General features: G+C 36.8%; 3 protein-coding genes across 5 annotated transcripts; 2 read left to right on the forward strand and 1 right to left on the reverse strand.

Moving 5' to 3' along the window:
• The first annotated feature begins 98 nt into the window (after positions 1–98).
• Positions 99–6272, forward strand: LOC107044609 (glucose dehydrogenase [FAD, quinone]). Of its 2 annotated transcripts, XM_015266554.2 has the most exons (12): positions 99–268; positions 328–515; positions 881–1093; positions 2254–2453; positions 2793–2904; positions 3195–3436; positions 3521–3691; positions 3929–4082; positions 4422–4582; positions 4677–4854; positions 5294–5498; positions 5649–6272. In XM_015266554.2, the coding sequence occupies exons 3-12, from the start codon at positions 940–942 to the stop codon at positions 5842–5844; spliced, it is 1773 nt and encodes a 590-aa protein (XP_015122040.1). In that variant the 5' UTR covers positions 99–268; positions 328–515; positions 881–939; the 3' UTR covers positions 5845–6272. The 2 variants fall into 2 exon arrangements, with proteins under 2 accessions (XP_015122040.1, XP_015122039.1); XM_015266553.2 differs by having other exon boundaries at positions 99–515.
• Positions 6273–7080: 808 nt separating this feature from the next.
• LOC107044546 (solute carrier family 23 member 2) lies at positions 7081–12929 on the forward strand. Of its 2 annotated transcripts, XM_015266463.1 has the most exons (11): positions 7081–7424; positions 8921–9043; positions 9159–9316; positions 9668–10000; positions 10094–10214; positions 10322–10577; positions 11289–11576; positions 11914–11993; positions 12111–12252; positions 12387–12519; positions 12778–12929. In XM_015266463.1, exons 1-11 carry the CDS (start codon positions 7407–7409, stop codon positions 12872–12874), a joined length of 1749 nt encoding a protein of 582 aa, XP_015121949.1. In that variant the 5' UTR covers positions 7081–7406; the 3' UTR covers positions 12875–12929. The 2 variants fall into 2 exon arrangements, with proteins under 2 accessions (XP_015121949.1, XP_015121950.1); XM_015266464.1 differs by lacking the exon at positions 12778–12929 and having other exon boundaries at positions 12337–12515.
• A 1019-nt stretch (positions 12930–13948) lies between these two features.
• LOC107044574 lies at positions 13949–17984 on the reverse strand. The gene is made up of 4 exons (XM_015266503.1): positions 17787–17984; positions 17065–17307; positions 15348–15621; positions 13949–14295 (listed from the first exon to the last, which is right to left on the reverse strand). The coding sequence occupies exons 1-4, from the start codon at positions 17982–17984 to the stop codon at positions 13949–13951; spliced, it is 1062 nt and encodes a 353-aa protein (XP_015121989.1).
• Positions 17985–21443: the final 3459 nt, after the last annotated feature.

Genomic DNA, 21443 nt, shown 5'->3' on the forward strand with positions numbered 1-21443 from the left:
AAGTATTTCTCAGAGATTGTGTAAGATGGCTCTACGGTCGAACTTCTTCCCCCTCTCTGCTACCTGCTCGGTTGCTGTTGCTGTCTCTCGCGAGTCAGTCCCCTCCGCCCCTCGCCGTTCCATTATATCCGCTCGTGGCTACAAATACTATTAACCCATCTCTGTTAATATATGTAACAATAGTTATGATAATGAGAAATAAATAAAATTCTCAATGCGTTTCCCGAACTTCACTTCTTTTTACAATATTTTATATTTTCATATAACTGTAATCAAACGTGTATAGTTTAATAATATAATTAATGTAAAAAATATAATTTCCATTAGAAAAATGGTAGGGGAATTGAGCAGCAAGGGGAAAGGGAACATGGAACATAGGATCTGGAAGAGGGGAGGAATGTAACTACTGAACCGATGTCTCGTGTCATCGGTAGAAAATACTTTTTGGGGACACTTGAGAGATTACCTTCCTCTATCATGCCGTGCCGCTGCACTAGACCTGTCGACTGGTAATAGTATGTATGACTGTATTTGTTTAAAGCGTTTAAAGACAATTGACAATTAGGTTATGTCTTATTAAATGAATATCCCTCGTGAATTTTCAAAAATTCAATTGCAATTCCTGAGAAATTGAGTTTATTAAACAGAAAAAGGATTTTCAGAATCCAAAAATTGTTTTCTTCATCCCATTTTTAAAGTTATGTTTGTTCAAAGTCAATTGACAATGAGGTTATGTCTTATCAAAAACATAAAACCCTGCATAAACCCCTCTTCTGGCTTGTCATCAAGGGTAATTAGGTCCTGAATCACATTATCATGCATCATCAGTCTGTCAATTAATGAATCAATTAATTACTCTTCAATGATCCTTTAATTTCAGTTGAAAATGCAGAGAACTAGGGAATGATCACGATTCAGTGCTAGAATGAAGAAATAGCCATGGACTCCCTTGCCAAACGCATCGCCTTCCTGACATTTCCAGTTCTGACATTTTTATTCTCCCGATTTCTGGAGATTTCTCATCACATGAATGTTCATTTCGACTCAATCGTCAATGATGTACCTGAGGAGAAAATTTATAATTTCATAATTGGTACAATTTTTTAATTTATTTATAATTTTTGCTTCCGAATGGAAGTATTGTAATCGTTCAAATTCATCTTTTGGATTTTTCGTGTTACATCGTGTTATACCCATTATACTCCTAAAAGTCTGAAAATGCAATTTTTAGACCGTGTTCTTAGGTATGTAAAAAAAACTATTATTGTATTTTACTGAAAAGAATTATTATTACTATTATTATATAATTATAATTATAATAATTGACTATTCATTGTCTTCTGTAAGAAAAATTTCTGGTTATTCATATTGAGAATAATGCCAGTTCCCCTCCTACCTCATTCAAATCCCATCCAATAATTTCCTATGACGTCACAAAAATGTGGAATGCTATATAAATTCCCTTCTTTAATATAATAATAATACTTCTCATTCGTAACTGTCAGCCTTATCGCTGCACCCAAACCTGACATTGTCCTTTTCGATTCCAATGACAAAATTATCCATGTCATCGAGTTCGCTCGGAAGAGAACAAGCGGCTCAAGTATCAACTACTCCTGTTTAAACTACGTCAACTGAACCGGGGCTTCAGAGTAAAATTGGTTGTCCTTATTATTGGCTCTCTGGGGGGAATGAAGCAGTCTTTCATATCCGTACTCGAAATCACCCGGGCTTGTAGGCGTAAAGCCTTCATATTAACTGGCCAAATGCAGAAGGCTGTCATCCTTGGGTCCCTTCGTCTACTTAGGCAGCATGATTCTGGACTGCAGTAGAGCTCACTCTCTGGTCAGAGGGAGCACTATTGCAGAGCGATTAGGAGAAGTTTGCTGAGCGGTCTTTGAGGTGAAGTCGGAGCCCTCGAGGATCATTCAGCGATCTCATTTACGAGTGAAATAATAATAATAATAATATCGCCACCGTCCTTATCACGGCAACTAATATTAAAAACTATTATTATATTTTACTGAAAGGAATTATTATTATTTCAAATAATTGATTGTTCGCTAATGAATTGATGGCATTGAATAGTTTTTTTTCTTAAATGTAGGTATTGTTGAACCCTATCAATCACCATTAATTGTAATTTAATTAATTTATTAATTTTTTAAATTTTTCAAAAATTGTTTTTTTCTCGAGAACTAGGAAAATGTTCTGAATTGATTGAAATAGATTTAATTTCCTCTGATTATTCAGTTGGAGCTGGAAGTGCAGGGTCGATAATAGCAGCTAAACTGACGGATGCAGGAGAAAGAGTTCTGCTGGTGGAAGCTGGGGGTCCACCACCTCCATTTGCTGACATTCCTGCCTTATCACCGACGTTACAACGAACCCCTTACGACTGGCAGTTCAGAACTGTTCCTCAGCTCCATGCCTGCAAGGGCTTGATAAATAATGTAAAGGACATTATTTTTATTGTTGATGATTCCTGATAATTTATCAGGATAATTGATATTTTTCAGATGATAATGACTGATGAAAATGGGAAATCGTGGGTCCAGTTGATGGGAATGGGATTTTCTCTTCTCTTTTATAATAAATTATTGATTTTTGGGTATCAATTAGTCTTTTTATCAACTAGAATAATTAATTTAGTAACATTTTCCTTTTGAGGAATTTTTCAATGATAATTCATTGAAAATCCAATATTTTATTCATGGTAAATTCGCAGACTGAATAACAAATTCACACAATGCTACGTTATTACCTTCATTTATTCTTGTTAATTATTTCAGGTGAGTAATTGGCCTAGAGGAAGAATCCTAGGAGGCTCTAGTAGACTCAACAGCATGGCTTATGTTGAAGGACATCCAGAAGACTACCGAGATTGGTTTCCTGATTATAATGGTAATGGTATAAATTAATCGATAATTACATCAACTGTTTTATCATTTCATTAATAATTTTTTTCAGATGCATTCTGACAAATATCTTATCCTCTAAATATTTTCTGACAATGGAAATTGAGAAAAATCTTGAGGAATAAATTATTCCAAGCTAAGATAAACTTGTAATAAATAAATTCCTGAGTCCACCATAAGCTTGGTGAAATCGATTGCTGACCGAAAATGTTTCATTTATTTTTTTTTTACAAGAACGGAGATTAAAACATTTAAAACATTTTTTTTGTCAAATAGATTTTAAGATTGAGGAAATATTCATTCCTGCGAAACTCAGGTGGACCTCTGCCCTTGCTGACGCCATCCTGGAAGGGATATCAGAATTATCTAGTAAAAAAAAATATAAAAATCGTTTGAATGATTTCAAGAGAGTGCCTGTGGTGATGGCTAATGGAGCTCGATGGAGTACTGACAGATTACTGACGAAGGAGAGACTCGGGAAGGGACTCGATGTTATAACCCATGCACAGGTTGAAAAGGTGATTGACACTGTGCAATAGTTAGTTATTTTAATTGATGGCTGGTAAACTAATTTTTTTTGTCTGTTTTTCCATTTCACTCAGATAATTTTTGGCTTTAATGCTGAGGCTCGAGGGATATCATTCAGAAAACACGATAGGAAATATGTTGTGACGGCTGAGGCTGGAATAATTGTTAGTGCTGGGGCTGTTGGAACCCCTAAACTGTTGATGCTGTCTGGAATTGGACCTAGAAATCATCTTGAAGAACTAAAAGTTAACAATTTTTAGTAGATAAAATAATTATGTGGAGATTATTTCGGGAATGTTGCGAAAATTAGTGGAATTAGTTTACAAAAGGATTCTAGAATTAAATTTATTTCATCATTAAATCAAAATTTTAAGTCTCATTTTTCTAATTTTGATTAATTTAATTGAATGAATGAATTCAATTAAATTTCATTTTTTTATTCGATTTTTTAAGGAAATTTTTTTTCAATTTTCTCATTACAGATTCATGTTATCAACGATCTACCAGTGGGTGAAAATTTAATTGATCACGTATTGACAGGAATTGATTTAGTCACTCTGAACTCTAGTTTATCAGTCAGTATAACTGAACTGTTGAAGCCAACATCTGCTTTGAGATATTTCCTCTTGGGAGAAGGTGAAGGAACTTTTTTTTATTATAAATTATTATGTATCGACTTGTTATAAAAATCCTTACAATACTAACTTGAGAAAAAAATAAACAAGGATTCAAATAGAGGGCGATGCTAATTATAATTAGATATAAATGGACATTTGTGATGCAGTGAGAGAAAATGAGTGCCTTGTATGGGTTATTGACATGCCTGAAGCCTTTGATAAATGCAATGACTATAAATAAATTTTTTTAAATTATTATTTTATATAAATGAATTAAATTGAATTGATCATGAATCAAGATCTCCTTTGCTTTTTGAGAAAATTTACAATTTCCAAATCAATTTCATAATTCATGCAGGACCGTGGACATCAACGGGATTGGAAGTCGTGGGAACTCTCCACACAAGGTCAATAAATAATACAAATAATCATCCAGATGTTCAGTTGATGGTGATGCCCGTGGGGATATCCCAAGATAATGGCGCACAATTGAGAAAATATATGGGAATTTCTGATGAGGTAATTAATTTGAGATAATATGAGTGACGAAAAGGACAATTCTTCCTGAAAATCACTTTCATGAGTATTTTGCCCTTAATATAATTGTTGACAGGTTTTTGGTGAATATTTCTCTCCCCTCGCACACAAAACAGGAATAACTCTCGCTCCAGTTCTGCTTCATCCAAAAAGCACTGGCGAGATAAAACTCAGAAGCAAAAACCCTGAGGATGACCCTCTGATAAACCCCAATTATTTATCCCAGGAGGAAGACGTTGCTACGTTGATAGATGGTAAAGAGCCTAAAATAACATGATTACGAATTTCGTAAATATTTTAATGTGAATAATGTGAAATAATGTGGATAAAAATCTGAAATCAAAATTTTCATTCTTGTACGCGCTGTAATTTGAAAGAAAAAAAAAATAAATAAAGAGAGCAAGTTGAAATTTGGTATGATTATAGCAGCCTCTTACAATGTAGAAGGCTGGTATCTACAATATGGTAGGCAGTTTGGAAGATATTTAACCTTTTGTATAAATCGTTCTATTTAATTAAAAAGTTGAATATCTTCCTGTGGAAATCCTGCAGCATATGGTTACGGTTTGAATTAGTCCTCCTATTAGAAATAAAAAGAAGAAAAGAACTAATAACGCAAAAAGTAATGGGCACATGCCTTCTGTCGGATAGGCAGCTCGAAGCCCTGCTTGTTTCATTATTTATTCTTCAAAGGTCTAATGCTCGTCGAGGAATTGGTGAATACAAAATCAATGAAGACTCTAGGGGCCGAAATGAACAGGAGAAAGTTTCCAGGCTGTGAGGACTACGAGTTTGGTGGGAGGAATTATTGGGAATGCTACATTCGTCATTTAACTCTGACGTCTTATCATCCTGCTGGCACTTGCAGCATTGGAAAAGTTGTTGATAAGAATTTCAGGTATTTCATCACTTTTGCTTGAATGTTGTAAATTCTCGTTTTATTCCCAAAAAGAAAGAAATGAAGGGAAATTTTAGTTTTAATTCTTTATTTTTTCTTTATGATTTTCGATAATTTGATTAATGAATCAATCTGATTTTTTACTCGCAGGGTCTATAACACGAGGAATTTGTACGTCGTGGATACGTCAGTGATTCCGAGACTGCCCAGTGCTAACATCAATGCAGCAGTTATGAAGTTAGCTAGCAAGGCTGTGAAACTCCTGATCGATTCAAGAAGGAAGAGATCGAGACATTTTGATCACTGTCATATTAACGACTTCATGCGTTTGTTGAGTAAATGTTGAGAAAGGGTCTACCATCGCCAATCTTTATGAAAATTCAACTATATGTTCAGGATGGCGGTGGTGTTATAATGTCATGCAGCCATCATTTGCTGGAAACAAAATTCATCACAGCGACTACAATTAATTAATTCATTAATTCTCTTGATTCACACTTGCGAATACTATGTTGCCTCAATCAATAAATCTAATTTTTTTCATGGCCTCATCACCTGCTCTTATTTCGGCAATTAATCTCATCAACGATTCACCACTTCTTCATTATCGCCTCCTAATGATCTTCCCTATTCTTCTCATTCTATTAACCAGAGAAGCATAGAATAAAAAGTGTAAGATAATTCTCCAGAGGCTATATCCTAATTGAATCGAGACCCATCGAGGCCAATTTATATAAAGTAAATTGTGTGAATAAATTCGTCTAGTTAAACTTATATTTTAATGTTTTATTATTTATGAGAACCTTATGGAACAGTTTAGAGATCGACTTATTACAAGTGTCACTATTTAATCAGAACTCTGCGTTTGCCGACAGTATAAAATTATTTTTAAAGAGTCGAAAAGTCATTTCGCACAATTGCCTTTGTTCATTCTCTAATCGTTGCCCACAATCGTGCTTTTGTTGGAAAGAAAACCTTAAATATGTTGTTGGTTATCATGAAATTACTCAATTTATATCGGGAGTTCCAATTTAAAATTTTAGATGAATGCGTGAAAAAATGTTCTTTGGAAGGAAGAAATTGATTTTCAATACGATGTGCATGGTAGAACAACAAATTTACGCATAATTTCGAAGAAATTTCTGAATGTAAAAAATCAATTCATCCATCTCTAACAAGAATTTTGAGTCGATTTTAAAGATCAAGGATTTATGAAACCAAAAAATTGACATTTTTCTTTGGGAAATTCAGGATTTTTCTTTAAAAAATCTATGTAACATTTTTTTTGTAAAATTGAAACTGTAGCCGTCAGATTTAATTGAAAAGGAAATAGAAAAAAACTTCCATTTGAGGTTTCTTCACTCTTAACAGAGTTGTGAAGCTAACAATTTAGGACAAAGCTCTCCTGAATATGAAAACTTGCAGCCCAATCAATCAGCCCAGAGTTAACTCTGGATTCATGGAAAAATGAAAAAACAAAAACTAAAAACGCGTGAAAAATTAGAATGCAATATGAAGAACATGGTACGTGTAACTCGCCCATTCCGTATATTGTGTACATGAAACTCGTGTTGGCATCGCTTCCCTGTCTGTTGTGCTTTTCTTGGCGAGGGATTAACACGTTCGCTCCTCGACTCCTCAATTGTCGTCAATTCCTACCAATTGAACCAAAACAAATAATAAAAAGTATTTAACTCCTCGACTCGAACTGAACGCTTGCAGGTCAATTATTCCAAATTCCCCATACCCATTCTATTTTACATTAAATTAAATTAAATTAGCCAAGTTAAATTCCGTTAAATTAAACTGAATTAATTTAATTTCATAGAATAAATGAATTAATTATCCTCATTAAATTCATCAAATGAATTTTAAGCGCGAGTGCAAGTGAAAAAATCAGCGCAAATAATGGAATTAACCGAAGTTGTGAGTAACAATGAGAAATAATTTTCAATTAACAGCGTGCACGTGCTCGATCCTCATATCAAGGCCTAATCATGACTAATCAATTAGAAATTATAATTAAGACGGGATATGTTGCACCATATTGTCTAATAAGAGATCAGTCCGATTTTTATATTCAGATTACATTACGTAATGAATTGGCAGGCACTAAATATCATTGGTACTGATGCATTTTCACATGCCATTGAATTAAACATGAATTTTTTTCAGATCATTTTCAGAGATATTTTTATGGGCGATTGTATTGAATTCTTTGTCAAGGTCAATTTTTATTATTGGCTCGCTTGTCAAATCTTCTATTTGAAAAATCGAGTTGTGGAATTTTTAACGATAATTCGGCTTGGTTGTTTATTTTTTTTATTTAAGTGGAAATGAATTTTTGGAAGTGAAATTGAAGGATTAATGAATTAATCAACGATGATTATACTTTTTATCGATATTTCATTTAATGAGAATAGGATTTTTTATCGTTATTTATGCTTTATTTGTTGGTGTTGAATTTTTTTAATGGGAAAAAATTAGAAATTTTCCAAGTATTGAAGCAGAACTACTGTGAAAGGAATATTTCTTGTTGACTTTGTATTTAACAACACATCAAGTTTCCACAGTAATTTTACGCCTTATCACCAATAATGACTCGTTATGCATACAAACACCATTTAAACGTCGGAATTTGAGTTTCATAAATGACAAAGAATGTTTAATGATTTGATGTTTTAATGATTTTATTTGATAGTCTGGATGTATACCCTCTCGGGGTTTTACATTTTGTTCCTTCCCCATTGCCCCGTAGAATATTCACAGGAATACAAAACAGGTTACATACATTAGCAAATGCAAATAAATTTTTAAATATCTCTCAATATTGAGATAAAAACTTTTTGACAGATTAACTAACAGTAAAATAGTATATTTCGATGCTAGTGGGGAAAAGTATTTTTCCGTGTGCTGACCTTCACTTTTCCCGGGGGTTGGGGGATTGGTATTGACCCTTTCCCAAATTGGTAAAAGTGAAATTCACTACGGAAAAATATCGTTCGCGCCTAGTGCCACAGGGGTTTTCGACTCGGGTGATTGGCACAAGTGTGAGGTCGGCATGCCAACCTCACACTTGTTGAAAACCCCAGTGGCACTCGACGCGAAATATACTAAAATTTCTCACGGATAAAAAAACACTTTTTATGACACCTGTGTGAAAAGTGCACTTTTTATTATATTATTATGTAACACAATACATATACTATATTTGAGTGCTACCCTCCCAAAGATAAAAGAACACTTTTTCACGAGTATCGAGTCGGGACTGTTTTTATCACGATGTGTGGAAAGTGGCTTTTTGCGCACGCAAAAAGGAAGAATGCGTAAAATTTTAGTTTACGCACAAGTGATGAAACACATACAGTATACAGTATATTAAACTACGAACAGTCTCTTAGAGAAGGTTTTAATAATTTCAGTCAATCGGAAATCACGAGGAGGTAAATAAATCCGGGGAGATTAAAAAATTGAGGAATCCAGACTTGACGTACGGAATTGATGACGTTCCTCCATGGTATCTGTGTCTTTTTATGGCGGTTCAGGTAAATCCAAGCCGAAGTTTCTCCAATGTGACGGACTTTTATTGTTTGATAAGATAATGATTTTTTAAATCGTTTTTAATGAGAATGAATGCGGGTTTTAATTCACGATTTGCAGCACTACTTGACGATGATAGGGGCCATCGTGTCGATTCCCTTCATCCTGACTCCTGCTTTGTGCATGGCTGAGGATGATCCCTCTCGCAGCTACATCATCTCGACGATGATCTTCGTTACGGGACTCGTGACACTCGCCCAGACCATCTTCGGATGCAGGCAATTTTCTCAATTATTATTTTTTCTCAACGGGTTCAACTTATTTTTCCGTGCTGACCTTCACTTTTCTCTGGCCACTGGATTCAGTATGATTTTACACATTACCTTTTACTTTAGAGTTTTCTAGTAGGTAAATTATCAATTTCAACACAAATTTCATAAAAGCCCGTATATAAGGAAAATTTTTTCTGCCGAAACTATTGCGATTAATGATTTTTTCAACGTTAGAAAAATCGGCTGTCAGCCGAAATGTTTTTTTTTGGCAATTTTCAACTAGCGATTTTGTTGGCCCAAACAAGACTTGTTTGACAACGTGTTCCACTAATTACAGTTGGATTTTCTATCCTGCAGACTTCCACTGGTTCAGGGTGGAACGATATCGTTCCTAGTACCGACCCTCGCCATTCTGAATTTGCCGCAGTGGAAGTGTCCCCCCGAAACGGAGTTGTCAGCCATGAGCTCCGAGGAGCGCACGGAGCTGTGGCAAATCCGGATGCGAGAGTTGTCGGGGGCAATCGCAGTCTCCGCACTATTTCAAGTCTTCATCGGGTTCTTCGGCATCGTGGGGGACTTACTCAAGTTCATAACACCGCTGACGATCACCCCAACAGTAGCTCTGGTTGGGCTGTCCTTATTTGAGAATGCGGCGGAGACTGCTTCGCAGCATTGGGGCATTGCCGCCGGGTAACATCCATTTCTGATTTACAGTCATTACTCCCTAACATTTCTTCTTCATAATTAATATCTCAAATTGTGCAAAATTTCACTCATTTTCAGGACCATTTTGATGCTCACCCTGTACTCGCAACTGCTGGTGGAGATCCGATGCCCTTTCATCGTGTACAGAAAGGGCGAGGGCCTGAAAATTATCTGGTTTTATCTCTTCAAACTATTTCCAGTGAGAAATTCTCCCCCTTAAATTATTGAAAAATTATTAATTATTAAAAATTTATTCTCCTTCTTTGTCGGATGGAATATTCATTCCAATTTTGGAGATCACTCTAGGTATTACTGACGATTGTCGTTATGTGGATAATCTGTGGAATTCTGACCGTCACTGATACTCTTCCGTTCGGTCATCCCGGTCGCACAGACACGAAAATCAGGATCATCAGCGATTCTCCCTGGTTCCGTGTGCCGTATCCCGGCCAGTGGGGAATGCCCACTGTCTCGTTATCTGGGGTCTTGGGGATGCTCGCTGGTGTACTGGCCTGTACTGTTGAGTCCATTAGTTACTATCCAACTACTTCGAGAATGTGTGGCGAGTACAACTATTCAGGGATACTATTTTTATTTCCGAAAAATTCTTTCTTGAAAGGGATCAATCGAATTTCATTAATTTTTTCATGAATACAGTAGACTCGTTGCTCGTTTCCCCCTAATTCTCTTCTCGGACGCTCAAGCTCTCCTTTGAAATTAAAAATATTTAATAACTTCTTTATATATCTTTTCAATTATTTCTAAACATTTCTTGGTAACCACAGGGGAGAGGAATTCAGTAGCGAAGCAGTAAACCGGTTTAATTCCACTTTGCTCTTCGCTGAGTTCTCGAGAAATATATCTCCGAATCTATAATCTAAGAGAAATAGCGCAATTTTTATTACAATCTTTTTTGTAGCTCTCAATTCACTCCACAAAAAAGGTTATTACAAAAAAATTGCCATCACCCTTAGATTCCGAGATATTCATTAAAAACAGACCAATATGATAATAGTCCTAAAAAACTGGTAATTTATTAGCAACAATAACTGTATTCATTTATAAAATAAATAAAAAAAGGCAATTGTTCACTTGTTTTTCTTGTTTCTTCAATTTTTCAATTCGACATTTAGTTACGGGGAAAACTCGAAAAATATCTTTTGTAGATGAGGAAATTCTTTGAAAAAAATGTTTGTTATCCAGGGGCAGGCGAACTTGTCCATTCAAGGAGAAAGGAGAAGAAATGATTTTCTTTTTTATATTGCTTTTTTAGGAGCTCCACCACCTCCTGTGCATGCAATCAACCGTGGGATTGCCTTCGAGGGCTTGGGAACAGTCCTCGCTGGTCTCTGGGGGAGTGGAAATGGGACGAACACCTTCGGCGAGAACGTGGGAACCATCGGAGTGACTAAAGTCGGGAGCAGGAGGGTCATCCAGTGGGCCTGCGTCCTCATGATTCTCCAGGGCCTCATCAGCAAGTTCGGGGCGGTTTTCATCATCATTCCTGAGCCCATTGTTGGGGGAATATTCTGCGTTATGTTCGGGATCATCTGCGCCTTTGGTAAATTGAGGACAAATCCTGTTATTCCACAGTCCTCGTTCATTTTATTTCCAGAGAAAAGTCCCACTCGCACTTGAAATATCTCGGCAACTATCTCGGGAAATACTCGTGTCTCTGTGACTTACAGTTCTCGAGACGTTTTCATTCATTTAGCAGTTTAGCAGTCGTCGACTGTGCAACTTCCGCAACTTACATGAAATTTTCCATGAGGTTTTATTCCTCCACCACAAAATTTCGATAAAGAGAGCTGAGATGTTAACACATGAAAAATAATGATACTTGAACATTTACATTTATATGAAAATAAAATTTTCACCGGAATTTGAATTCTTTATAGGTCTGTCTGCATTACAATATGTGGACTTGAATTCCTCGAGGAATCTGTACATCCTCGGCTTTTCCATATTCTTCCCGATGGTAAGAAACACGATGCAAAATAAAAGATGAAAAAATAGATAAATAACAGTGAATAAATGGCTTCTGGAGATAAAACCTCAAGATTGCGCGTTTCATTAACTTTCATTCGCCTCTCAGGTACTCTCTAAATGGATGATTAAAAATCCAAATGTCATTCAGACCGGCAACGACGTGGCAGATGGTGTGATAACCGTGCTACTTAGCACGACAATTCTCGTTGGAGGTGTAACCGGCTGTGTACTCGATAATTTTATTCCGGGTAAGACTCGACTTGAGAATTTAAAAAATTTCCTCATCAAACTTTGTTTCTCTGTAGACTTGACATTTGAAAAAAATTCCTCAGACTTTATTTCCTTATTTACCGGAATTTTTAACGCGATTTGGATGGTCCAGGGACGTCTGAGGAACGGGGACTGGACAAATGGGCGAACGAGATGGCTCTGAATTTTGATGCTACCGAGGATGAGGGCAGGGAGCCAGAGTACAATACCTTTGACTTTCCCATTGGAATGAAATTATTGCGAAGGTATTTTTAACAACGACAAAGTTACATGACATTTCTGTAGAATTCTTGCACTGAAAAACCTTGAACATTTAGAAAATTCAAGCAATAACTTGTCTGAATTTTCAATCTATTGAAGATTGAATTGTATGTCATGTTCAATTTTCACCATGAGTTCTTCGACGAAAATTCAAGTTTCGTCTCATTCAAATTCATTGGAGATGTATTGACTTTAATGGCTCAACAAAACCCCTTCAATCTCAATTGTATCTCGTCTTCCAGGTGGAGGTGGACGTCGTACCTCCCGTTCTCCCCCACCTACAGGCCCCGACCCAACGCCTGTCGACGCAAGAAAGCAGCTTACAACGTCGAGGGATGAAATAAAATGAGTGCGAACAACGAATTTTTTGAATAAATAATTGCTTTCTGTACAATTCATTATCTACAATTCATTGATAATCCTCATGGTAGCACGTTTAAAAAAACTTGGTCAAAAAAACCTGGTTAAATCAACTTTGGGAAAGTAAACCTTTCGTTAATTCAACTTGATTTTATTATTTTTAAACATTCGTTGATTATAAGTAAATAATTGGAATTGTTTAAACTTCCGGAAACTTTATTATTTCAGGAATGAAATAGATTTCTGGTAAAATCCTGAATATGAATAATTTTCCTATGATTCATTGACAATTCTCGAACCTTCCATAACAATAGTATTTTTCCGGGCTGCTGCGATGATGGGGATTTTTACTACGTGTGATTGGTCAGTGTTGCTCGCCTTCGGCTCAGACGCCAACGCCAATTCCCAGACGAGAAATCGTGAGAAGCAGTACAGAAAAAGGTATTTAAACCAGCACGCTCCCGACCAAATAGATCAGTCCAACTCAGTGGCCCCCAATTCTAAAACTCTATGATGTAAACACATCTAACATGCTAAATACAACACCGATTTAATTCTACTAAACCACGAGTTATTATTCTTCGATATACACCTAACCGCCACATTTTGACGCGAATACGTCTATGAAAAAGTCTTTAAAAAAGTCTATGAAAAAAGTCTTTATGTGCAGCACCATCTATGGGAATTCTAGAAAATTCTAAACATTTCGAGATTCTTGAAATTTCGAAATATTCAAGGAGTTTCCAGAAAATTCGAATACACGGAGTTTCTAGGTAATTTGAGAAAAAAAGGAAAGACCATGGACGTATCCACGTATAATTACAGCCGTATCGAACATTGTCGAAGATACATCCACCTGCAATTTTTAGTTACGAATTTTAAGGTGAAAGTTGATAGTTTTTGTATTTTTCTCCATTATTTTCCTCAAGTTTTCAAGTTTTTTTCGACAGTTCATGTTTTTTTCCTCAAATTTTTTTATTCATCAAGTTGTTCCGACCAAGTTTCTTTGACGAGGTTTTTTAACCAAAGTTTTTTTAAACATGGACCCAATCCTCATAAGAATCCGTGACCGGCGACCACCGCTGGGATGAAGCCCTCCCTTCCGTCCCTGGACCTCACCCAGAACCAGTCCTGCGTGGAGTCGCTGAGGAGGGCAACGACGTCTCCCTTGGAGACGGCGATGGAGTCCTTCTCGTGGGGTGTGTAGTCGTTGTGGATGATCAGAAGGGTCTGACGAGGGCCGGCTTTCTTGGCGTTGGCCGCTGCTCTGAGGTACAGGCGGTCGACGCTCCGTTCACCACAGGCCGACACTGTGGTTCGGGAACCCCTTCGGCGTCTCGACGTGCGGACACCGCACTCGGATCTGACATCGCGGAGTTTTTCAGTGTCCGTCATGTTGCCTGCGTGAACAAACAAAAAATGCTCGAGGATATTTTTCCGGTTATTTTTTTCCCCCGATGTGAATTCAATTTTATCAGTTTACAGTAGACTCTCGTTGCCCTCATGAGACAGGAGAATTTTCGTAAAGACCGACTTTGTAGAGAATTTGAAGGGCCACGAAAAAGGTCTTTATCAAAATTTCGCCATCTCCGTTGAATTTTGCCGTTGAATATTCAGCGAAAATCGATTGACGATCCACGAGAGAAATATTGAGTAAAAATTACGAAACGATTCGATTGATCAATTCTAAAATTGATTTTTCTTGTTGTATTTTAGTTTTTGATCAACGTCTGAGAGTCAAGGGGAGATAGGGAAATAATTGGGAGAACATTTGGAACCTAGGGAGCTCCCCTCAATCCCAAGATATTCATAAAAAATTGATTGTAAACTTGTTTTTTTTTTCGTTTTCCCACTCCATTCCTCACTTTTTAATCAACTTTCTCTGAATTTATGGATACAACCGTAAGAGCTAGGGGACAACGTTCAATACACAAAATGAACTTTATCACGAAAAGACGAACATTTTCATCCATAAAATTTTCCTGAGGGGCTACTCACTCCATAATTGAGTGTGACACTATGATTTCGAAATGAAGTAGATTTCGGGTAATTTCAGTGATTGGAAATCACTGATTTCAGAAAAATAAAGTTAATAAATAATAGAGATGGGGCAAAATGGATTCGTTTGATTCTACTCCGCTAATGTTGAGCTAATAACGATAAAAAGCGGTCCCAGTCCATTTTACCATTTCACCATGTCACTGTGGCAGTGAGTACGGTATTCTGTTATCATGGTTGGCAGGTGTGTCAATTTCAAAATCATGAATTACTTGCACTCGTTTTTCCCCTCTCAAAAACGTCTTCCAAACTAGTTTCCCCTTCGTTGCCTCTTGATTTCTTTTCAATTTATGAATAATCCTTACATCAGGAGATGAGACACGTTCTATTTCCTGCCTTTTCAGTTTTCACCGGCGAATAAAAAAGGGGAGTGATAAGATATGAGTTTATTTACCCAATGGCCTAGGGAACACGTCATTCGTGTTTTCCCAACAAGGCCCTCGTGTGGGCTGGGGCAGGATGCCCAAAGGAAGGCAAGCCGAGTAGCCCACATAGCCCTCCTGTCCATGGGGCGTCTGCACATACAGCCAGGCTTGATTCTTAAAAACAGCGTTAACTACTGTGCCCAACGGTAAAGCTATCTCGTCCTGAATTCCTCCCTGCGTCTGATACAACATGGATGTAAAGGATATCACCACTGGGATGTTCGCCGGCTTCTCTATCGACGCCTGCATCAATTAGATAACATTAATTAACCGCTCCAAGCGGTTTCTTATTCCATTATTTTTCCCGTAATTAACAATGAAAGAAATCAATTTCCAATAATTTCCAAAAATTCGTTTTTCGTTTTCTTCAATGCTCAATCATCAATTATCAAGATCAATTGTCAAGAGTATACTCTCTTATAAAAAACCTCTCGGATAAACATAAATTACTTCTTCTCGACATACTCAATGAAAAATCTTTCCCCTCGTGTCCTATCCCTGCGACTGATACAAACGGTATATCCGGTTAATTCATCCCAAAACAAATTCATCCCATTTTTTTCTAATTACTGTTTGGATGAAGAATACGCTTGGCTGAAGCGTGTGACTTATCGGATTAATTTTCAAGTTTTGTACTAATTTTGTAAATCGATGCTGTGGTCTACACCGAGAGAAATATTCAGTAAAAATTATGGAACAATTTATGTAATCCGCAATGGGGAATCATTTTCCGGTAATTTTTATAGGAATGAAAGAGAAGAAATCTGAGTGAACGTTGAGTGAATTTTCAGAGGTTCATCACCGAGCAAAGTACGAAATTGTCACGTAATTTTTAAGAAGTCAAATCTTACAGAAACTTACCGACTTATTGTGCCACCAAAATCAAAAATTCTTGAACATTCAACAATTTTTATGAAGCTGGTGAGTTATTTTTACGTTCCGTTCCGTTAAATTTCTCAATCGCGTTGAGGAAAAATTAAGGAACCACTTGTTGTCCCCACAGCGGTTAATTTTTACGGAACAAATGGTAGAATTTACGTGACGATTCGAACAATTTCAGTTCCGACTCACACTTTTTATTGAATTTTACTTCGCTCGCGGATTACGTTTCAAAACGTAATTTTTACGTTTTTTTTTTTTTGTAGTTTTTATTGAATTTTTCTTTCCGTGTATTACTTGTGGCCTATCTAGCGAATGTTAGTTGAGATGGATACGAATGATTGGGCCATTTTTTTGCAATGTGTTCATGTTAATCCGTTGATCGCCTGTGTAAACAATACTAGGAGAGAATCGTAAAGTATCTGATTGATTTTGATGTTGTGTTTAGTGCCTTTTTCGGTGAAAATAAAGTTTTCAATTTTTTTCTTCCTGAATTATTGTTGTGACCTAGAACCTCATCTCATCTCTTGGGGATAAATTTTTTTTTAGAGATAAGAATTGTGGATAATGTGTCAGAGATTTCTCGGGATTTTGTCCGATCCGAAGAATTCGTTCAAACCGCAACTAGCAAGAGGATTATTATTATCTTGTTAATTAATTATTTTAGAGAAAAATAGCCAAAAAATTTTTGAAGATTATGAAATTTAATCTCCTCAAAAGAATAGTTATCGAGATAATATAATAAACAAGATTTTTTCACGAATTAAACAATTTTTCGACTCTTGAGAGATTCATTAATTTAATCACCTTGGTGAGGAATAAATCGAGGTCATTGATCTCATAACCAAATCTGCTGTTTCTCCTCGTTTTATGAGTTCGTCTGGCTCTCCGATGCCGATGTTTTTCATGGACACTCGGTGTTGTTGACTCCCTCAGCACTAAACTCGGCTCGGAAATTGCCCTCTTCATTTTTTCCTTTGTTGCCTCTTTGTTTTTGCACTTGAGGAAGTTCTCCAGCTGTCTGCTGGCTACTCTCTCGCTCTCCAACGACTGCAATCAGAGGTATTTAAATATCTCGTTGGGGAATAGCGGTTCACCAACGACATTGTAGAGACGCGACAACTTTTATGGCATTGGCGATGTCTAATTATCTCGAAAGGGAGTCGTTTTACGGTTAAATGTCACAAACAATTTTTTTTAGAGAATTCATTTTCCTAGAAAAAATGTCATATAATGTTCATCGATATATCGCTTCGTTAAAGAGATATTTTCGAATGAATCTCAACTTAATTTTCAACTTTTCCAAAAAAATCAATGAATTACCTTTGCTTTTTTTTTTCTACGAGTGCAATTATCTCGGTAATGAGTTATGATAATGGAAAATGTCTGGAATTTTTTTTTGTAGAAAATTAAATTTTCTACAAAAGATTGCGGAATATTTTTTCATCTAAAACTGTTCAGTATCGAAATAATGCGGAATTTAGGGAAATGTAAAAATCTTTGCGATGGATTTCGTTGGGAATAATTACCATTTCGAATTTTTCAATGCCATTCCTCGTGAAATCACCGGTTTTCATGGTGTCATTGGGTTTCAGGTGGTTCCTGGAAGACCTGAGTCCATTCTTCCCGAAGATGTTGGGGTCGGAGTCGACGGGGTGCTGCTGGCCCCGGAGGACCCACGTCAGGGATATCTTCGGGCGCAAGTGGGCACTCGTGCGCTGGCCCATTCTCGGGGGTGGCTCGGGGAATTTTACCACTTGTGGCACGGAACAGCCTGCCACCGAGTTCATTCTTTCCACCAGGGGGACATCCTTCATCAATTAATGATGAAAAACATGATTCAAGTGTGTTTGATGAAAATGTCAATTGGAAAATCCAAACTATCTTTTTGTTTTTGCGGTTTATCTCGATAATGGGAAGCTCTAGATGAAAATGTGTCAAATATTTTTTGTGGGAAATTTTATTCTCTACAGCAAATGTTCTATAACATTTTCTTCTAAAATCACTGGTTGGGGAGATAATGGCTCACGACTGAAAATAGAATTTTGTGAGATCACGAAAACAAATGAAAGTAGCTTTGTATTCCTTCAGTATTTCTCATTTATCTCGAAAACTGCTCATTTTACTGGAAAATATCATAAAAAATGTTTTGTAGCTCGTAAAATTTTCCACAACAAACGTGGTATGTTTTTTTTTTTTTCTAAAATCACTCATTTTGAAGATAATGGCTGATCTAATGAAAATCGAATTCCAAGTGATCATGAGAATGAGTGCAAACAGCTTCGATTTCCCTTCATTATTTCTCATTTATCTCGAAAACTATTCATTTTACAGAAAAATATAAATTTTTTTTTGTGGTTCACAAAATTCTCCACAAAAAATATTCTGCGAAGTTTTTTCCGAAAAAACCGTTTCCTCATCGAGATAATTCCCAAAAACTTCGTTCAAACCCTTGAAATTCACAGATGAATCCGCATTCGTCCCTCTACATGAAAAAAAAATTGAATTTGTCTCTCACAGACACACAGGCCCCGCGGGAATAATGCTTAACCCCGTTGACCCTGTGACGATGGTATTTCAAAATTTTTTTTTTACGCTTGAACCTGGCAATAAGAGCCAGGCCAGGGGGCTTAATTATATCTCCTCGGACTGCGAATTATCGTACACGCTACGTGAATTTTATCGCGCCCATATCCCCCCCCCCTCTCTTTACTTTCTCATTTGTATCTTGACTGGATCAGACGGGGAATTGATCCCGAGGTTCCAGGAAAGATCCTGAGATCCGTCTGAAATCATAAAATTTTGAGTGTTCCGAGGGTTGTAACTGATTTTTTCTCGGTTTATGGGGTTTTGTGATGGAAGATCCCTGAAATATCTCGTGTAACGGAAGACGCAACGGAAGTTGCGCAGTCGACGACTGCGCATAGAGGGAATACGATGCGCACAGTCATGTGTACATGCACTGCGTATTTTTCTTATCCTTTATTTTGTATTGTCTCTCACATGAATTCAAATTCCAGTGAAAATTTTACTTTCATAAAAATCTAAATGTCCAAGAATTATTATTTTTCATGTGTCAACATCTCAGCTCTCGTTATTGAAATTTTGTGGTGAAATAATCCCTGGGAAATCTCATGTAACGAAAAGCCCAACGGAAATTACGCAGTCGACGACTGCGCATGGAGGGAATACGATGTGCACAGACATGTGTAAATGCACTACGGATGCACTCTCGAGTAAAGGTGCTTTCGCGCTATCGCTACAATATCGCTCCCACTGTCAATTGAAATATTTCGAAAACTATTGAGAAGTCATCGAGTCCTCCAGTGTAACAAATGTAGGGAATTTAGCATAGCAAATAACAGAGTGGTTTTCAACTCACATATCTACGAGTCGTAGTTGTCAGGATGCCGACGTTTATAGATAGGAGCAACCCACAGTGCACGCGCTCCCTCAGAACCAAATGTTTTGAGCTACTTACTTGCACAAATGATAACCTCTCGAGAACTGAAAGTCGCAGAGACACGAGTAAAAAATCATTTTATTCGTCATAAAAATCCCTTGATTTGCCATGTGGTGTGTCTCGATGGCTTCTCACTGCTTGTCCAGATAATTCGAGTAAGAGTGGGACATTTCTTCGGAAGCAAAACTCACTTCATCAATTCTTTCACATTAGATCCACAATATTTCACATCCACAATTTTTTTTACTACCCAAAACTCATCACAATCACAATTTTCCAACAGATGAAAAATTCCTGGCTAAATTAAGAATTGTCTTCAATGTGATCTGCGAAGAGTGAAAAATTGATTCCCCAAAAATATGAAAAATGCGGCGAACACCTCGAGGACTTGAAATAGACTAGTTCTTCCGCGGTTGGGATGATTCTCCTGCACCGTTGGACGGGATCGGGCAGCGGTGAAGGTAGCGGGGCGATTGGCCTCGAGGTTTCCCGCGCAAATGCCCCACCACCAATGGCATTGTCCCTCCTCGAGTTTTAGCGTAATTGCGAGACACGCTCGGTGCTTTACCGAAATGTCGATGGAGGGGGAGGGGGGGGCTGGGATCTTCGTACATCCTCTTTACGAGTTACTTACCATTACATCGGGTACATGAGAATTTACACATTCCAGACACCATCATTCCTTCCTCCATTTTTCCCCTTTTTTGTGGAATTCTTCATGGGGAGATGCAAATTCGGGTGGAATTTCTGTGTTTGGTGAATTCCTACACTGAGAGAAACACAAACACGTTCTCAAACAAGTCTTGTTTGGTTCGAATTTGAAAGTCTCAGACATGAATAATTGTTGTGCTTTCGACAGCAACGAAATATTTGGCTCAAGAGGCGGATAATTCGCACCAGACGGTGCCTTTTCAGGATGAAAATATCTATTTGAGTTTTATTTAAGGGTTCATTTCTTGTCTGTAATAAATTAGACAGCCAAAACGAAAAACTACTATGCCTTGTTTCGCATAAAACAAAGATTTTTCGGAAGCAAAATACGTATGGGAGTATTTCTTGCGTGTACAGAGAATGTAATTTTTTTTTTTTCAACTACTAAATCCATTTTTGCGACAAAAATTTTTCATTCCAGTGCAGTCTCTGAATGTTTGGCACAAAAAAATCCTTTTTCCATAATTTTCAAAAAAATATTTTCTTGGTGCAAGTAAGACTTGTTTGAAAACTTTGTCGTATTTCTCTCAGTGTAGGGACATCGCGTTACCATTCATAATACATTCATCCTACATTTTTTAAAATCATTGATTCAAAATCATTTGCATTTCCAAGTGACAGATGAAGTGTTGAAACTAATTAATTAGTTGAAAATCTAATTAATTCGTCTCGTTTCACCAGTTTATTTTTGAAATCTCCCCGTAAGCAAATTAAAATCAAACATCCTTCACTCCAAATGTACGAGAATGCATGATGAATGAGCGTATCAAGAGTATCACAAGAACAATTATCTAGGCGATTACCAATTAATTTGATCCAGAGAAAACTTCAAAATTTTTTATTAAATTGTTGATTATCGATAGAAAAGTTGATAATGGATTAATTGATGAGTTGACGAATTTAGTTTGTTAATTATTGATTATTATTTCCCTTCAGAACATTAAAAAATAAATCCATCGGTTCACAAAATGAATTGTAAATGTATTAAACAAGCGTCAACATTGCATTATTC

This window comes from Diachasma alloeum, unplaced genomic scaffold, assembly GCF_001412515.2.
Source record: "Diachasma alloeum isolate Michigan unplaced genomic scaffold, Dall2.0 Dall_scaffold_00760, whole genome shotgun sequence".
Classification (NCBI taxonomy): Eukaryota; Metazoa; Arthropoda; class Insecta; order Hymenoptera; family Braconidae; genus Diachasma; species Diachasma alloeum.